Source organism: Penaeus vannamei, chromosome 4 (assembly GCF_042767895.1).
Source record: "Penaeus vannamei isolate JL-2024 chromosome 4, ASM4276789v1, whole genome shotgun sequence".
NCBI classification, from domain to species: Eukaryota; Metazoa; Arthropoda; class Malacostraca; order Decapoda; family Penaeidae; genus Penaeus; species Penaeus vannamei.
The window spans coordinates 18,237,249-18,242,248 of record NC_091552.1 but is presented as its reverse complement, the minus strand read 5'-3'; the positions used below and the strand labels follow the sequence as shown (position 1 = coordinate 18,242,248).

General features: G+C 38.0%; 2 protein-coding genes across 2 annotated transcripts in view; both read right to left on the bottom strand.

Moving 5' to 3' along the window:
• Positions 1-94, bottom strand: part of LOC113800083 (uncharacterized) — a 3,308-nt gene extending 3,214 nt beyond the window's left edge. The window contains exon 1 of the mRNA XM_027350810.2: positions 1-94. This exon is cut by the window's left edge and continues 21 nt beyond it. The gene's annotated coding sequence lies outside the window, so the exon portion shown is untranslated.
• Positions 95-2,358: 2,264 nt separating this feature from the next.
• Positions 2,359-5,000, bottom strand: part of LOC113800082 (uncharacterized) — a 3,314-nt gene continuing 672 nt past the window's right edge. Inside the window, exons 2-3 of the mRNA XM_027350809.2 lie at positions 4,063-4,251; positions 2,359-3,336 (exon numbers count right to left, since the gene is read on the bottom strand). Coding sequence (XP_027206610.2) covers positions 2,974-3,336; positions 4,063-4,251 — 552 coding nt within the window. The 3' untranslated portion in view covers positions 2,359-2,973. The remainder of the gene's footprint in view (positions 3,337-4,062; positions 4,252-5,000) is intronic.

The following is a 5,000-nucleotide window of genomic DNA, read 5'->3' as shown; positions in this document are numbered from 1 at the left end:
GAAGACAAGTATGCGTAGAAAGTTCCCTTTTCTCACAGCAGTCTCGAACGCTTACTGTGGGAGATCAACACGGACAAGTAAGAGGCAAGTGAATGGCCAGAGAGGAACATTCACCTGGTCTTTATATACACTTCGTGACGTCATAGGTAACAGGATCATTACGTCATCGTGAAAAAAGAGGAGAACACAGATGAATAATAGGCCTTATCTCACCCTGTCAAGATGTGGTATGTCAGTCTGTTCTGTTCTATCTATATTTCGATTTTTTTTAGCTTTTAGTATAAATAGATTGATAGAAATGTGAACACACAGGTAGATGATTAGATAGATAGTTTGGCAGATAGATAGATAGAGATAGATAGACAGAGAGAGAGAGAGAAATGGGAAACACAGTCCAGTTTTTACTTACAAACATCATCTACAGAAACCTAGCGAGAAGTACCAATATAACACCGGGGGGAAATAAATGAAACAATGAATACGTACTAAGTGATAAAAATATCTTGAACCTACAAACTAATTTACGGATCTTGCTTATGCAAACCATATCACAAGAGCAATATCCACTGCTCTAGAAAACAGTATAGAAAAAAATGAATAGTTTCACATTGCAAGAAAATGAATCAACGGTCCACCATTACATACCCATCATAATTCCGGTAATTACGAGTAATTGCAATCAAAATGTACCATTGCAACGCTAATTACATCTCTCACTTTGTGGCATTGCCCTTTCCTCATACCCATCTACATCCATTTCATCCCAAACCTGGCATTCATCAAACGAAACAGACGCAAAAGAAACGAACGGTAAAATCTCTTCCAGTCAGACATCACTCCTCAACAAACAATAAAATTAATCCAGTTTTATTTTCCTACGAGGAGTCTCTTCTCAGGCAAATCTCTGAGGTCACACGAGACTGATTCGCTCCATTTGACCTTTCGATTCGATTCATTCAAAGTCATATACCAATCAGTCACTTCTTTCCTAGAGTAAAATGGACGATGCGAGTCGAAAAGACCCTCCTTGAAGAAATACAATAGAAAACATTACTGATGTGATATTGATATTGTATATTGTATAATTCGTTCCAGATATTGTTTAGGGAATCTGTTAATCTATGACGTCATAGTGTCTTGTTCAGGGGCCTTGAGTGCAGCCTAATACTTCCCAAAATATCAGTATTAGTAATAATGATAGATCAAGCAATAATTAGGATATAATAATGATGGTGATAGTGATGGTGATGGTGATGATGATGGTAATAATGATGATAATGATATTTTTTATAATAATAATAATGATGATGATGATAATACTAATATTGATAATGTTAATGATGATACTAATTATAATGATCGCAGTACTGAGTTGTAATAAATAGAATGATTCTAATAGTAATGATAATGATATTGATGATGATAAAACTACGATAGTAATAACAATAATGAAAATATTAACAAAAGTAATAGTAATGATAATAATGTTTATAATTATGATAATGATAATAATAACAATAATAATAATGATGATGATGATGATGATAACACAAATGATGAAAATGATAATAATGAAGATAATGGCAATAATAACAATACTAATTATGATAATAAAAGTGACAATGATAAAAATGATAGTAGTGATAATGATAATAAAGATGATGCTAACGGCAATATTGATATCATCAACAATAATAATGATAATAACAATGATAACAAAAATTATAGTGATGGTGATAATAATGGTGATGTCAGTAATGATAATGATAATAATGATGATAACAGTAGTAATGATAATAATAAAAGTAGTAGTAATGGCAATGATAATAGCCATTACTATCATTACAGTAATAATGATTGTAATATTAACACTAATGATGATTTCATAGAGCTCCGTTTGGAATAGTGCCAGTTTTATATCTATTATGTAAAGAAAAAAAATGTGAACTAGACCACACGTAACCATAGAAGTGTATTTATCTTTATATATATATATATATATATATATATATATATATATATATATATATATATATATATATATATATAATGTTTCATGAACTATATCATGAATATGCATGTTTGTATTCACTTGGAATTTATGATTTTTTTTAGAATCGTTTCATCCGTTTATGTAAAGATCGCTGAAAGATATAAAATAAGATAGCATATCTATATTTTCATATCTTTATTCAAACTAAAATGAAAGATGGATATATATATAGATATATAGATAGATATAGATAGATAGATAGATAGATAGATAGAGAGAGAGAGAGAGGATGGAAGAGAGAGAGAGAGAGAGAGAGAGAGAGAGAGAGAGAGAGAGAGAGAGAGAGAGAGAGAGAGAGAGAGAGAGAGAGAGAGAGAGAGAGAGAGAGAGAGATTAAATATAAACTTTTCACATTCTAAACATACAAACAAAATAACACAACAATCAAAAGTAACAATAAAATATATACAGTAACAACAAACAAATAACAAATAGTATAGATAAATATAAATCAACATCTAACAAACATTGCAATTTCAGCATTAACAAAAATAATTTATTGGTGTTTAGTGTAGAGGAAGTTCAAGTTTTAACTAAATAATTTAAACTCCGTGTGTGTTTGAGTGAGATCCATGACAGGGGGAAATATGTACAGAATGAATGGAATGAAAAATGTACAATATCTATATTAAATAACGTTTGATTTCATGTCCCATTTTGGCTTCATCATAATCGGGCGTGTAAACAGTCTATCTGTGGCTCTTTAGGTGTTGGGTTGCACGTCTGAAGGAGAGGTTTGATGAGGAAGAAATGAGCGGGGTCGTCTTGTCTGTCTAGAAAACCATTCTTATAGTGGGGGACACGGTGTATGCATAAATAATAAATATACATCACTGGACAGGAAATAATTCCCAAGAACATCCTCGCACCTTAGATATATCAAAACCAGCATAATTTGATCGTCTGTCGATGGTCTTGGTTCAGAAGCTGCTTCCCCAGACCATCCGCGACAGATTCCTCAGAATTTCTCCTTCAACCGGACAGCGATCACCAGGAGCCGCACACACATCTTGGCCCTCGCCGAGGGCAGAGGACTCGCCGGCCCCGTTCTTGGCGAAGAGATCGTGGTGATCGGCGAAGAGTTCCACGATGATCCCCTCTTCTGTTGAAAGGTCGTCGGGGGACTTGGCCTTCAGCTGGCACAGTAACTTGAGGATGCAGCCGTGAGTGTCCAGACGGCTGACGGCGGACATGATGAGGTACACGGGATCCGCGGAGTCCTCCGAGGTCGACCTTCTCCTGCGGTAGCCTCCGGTGACGAAGAGCGCTATGATGGTGCCGGCCTGGAGGGAAGGAGGAAGAGGGGTATAAGCTTGCGTCATAAACTAAATGGACTACTACGGTTTGTACGAATTAATAAAGTCGTTGCTAATGTTATAGATCCATAATATTACAAGTACGATAGGAGATGCACTACTGCATTTGAAGGTGTTACAAGTATGCGTGGTAAAACAAATAGAAAATGATAGATACAGCGCTCAGATACAAAAACATATACGCCAAAATTGTACATAACTGGCCATTGTGGGTACAGCATGTTTAACGATGAAATTAGCTTTCTTACACATTTACAAATATATTTCTAATCCGCGGCGGTAAGGTACTGTTCTGTTGTTCCTTTCAATCAGTGGTTCTCAACCTAAGGGTCGTGTTCCCCTGGGGAACTGTGGAGATATAGGACAGAACTTGCATCAGCAGTAACATTACCTAAATGTTCCTGTCACTGAACCTATGGTTTGAAAACACGAAACGGTATCAGAGCAACGATTTTGTTTTACAATTTCCTTCTCAGAAAATTGCAACTGAAATCTGGTATCAATGCGTCGGGTGTTTCAGGAGCTGCGACTGCAAAAAGTCCTATCAAGATCATCCCCACATAACCTCTGACCGACGCTCTTTCCAGGCGACCCAACTACCCGCTCGACGCACACTCCCCTGACAATGGATGAGCGATGGCCATATCAAGGAATTTAAACCACGCCCTGAAAGTAAAAACAAAACACACTCACGTGAATCGCCGTCAACGTAGAGATTAGCAGAGGCATCAACCCGGCTTCATCCACGACGCCCAGCAGCGGCAGGTGCAGCAGAGGAAGCGCAGGGAAGACCGGAGGAGCGTAGCCAGGAGGAAGGATGAAGGACTCGGCGAACAGGAAGAGGTTGACTGCGAGGAGTCCTAGCAGGAGGAGGTGACGCATCTGCGGAAGGAGAGAAGGAGCAATGAGAGAGCGGGTTGGAAAGATAGGGGTTACAGGGCCTGGAGGTAGAGGAGGTGGGGAAGGAAGAGGCAACTAGAAAGACAAAAGGAGGGAAGAAGAGAGAGAGAGAATGCCATTAGATATATGAACAAAGACGAAGAAAGTGAACCAGAAGAAATTGTTTCAACCAAAAGGAAGACAGAGACAATAATAAGTTTGCAATATTCCACTGGTTTTCTCTTAAGAACTAGAAAAACGGGGAGAGATGGAGAGAGGGAAAGTTTGCGGGTGAGAGTGACTGTGAGAGATAGATAGCGAGAGAGAGAGTGAGAGAGAAAAAGAGAGAGAGAGAGAGAAATCCGGAACAATGCCAAGAGAAAGAGAGAGCGAAGACAAAAAAAAAAAAAAAAAGAGAGAAAGAAAGAGAGAGAAAACGGGAAAATGCCAAGAGAAAGAGAGAGAAGACGGGAAAATGCCAAGAGAAAGAGAGGGAAGACGGGAAAATGCCAAGAGAAAGAGAGGGAAGACGGGAAAATGCCAAGAGAAAGAGAGAGAAGACGGGAAAATGCCAAGAGAAAGAGAGAGAACACGGGAAATGCCAAGAGAAAGAGAGAGAAGACGGGGAAATGCCAAGAGAAAGAGAGAGAAGACGGGAAAATGCCAAGAGAAAGAGAGAGAAGACGGGAAAATGCCAAGAGAAAGGCCGGTATGACAAAAAGAAACTCGTAACGCATAACGGAGAAAGTAAG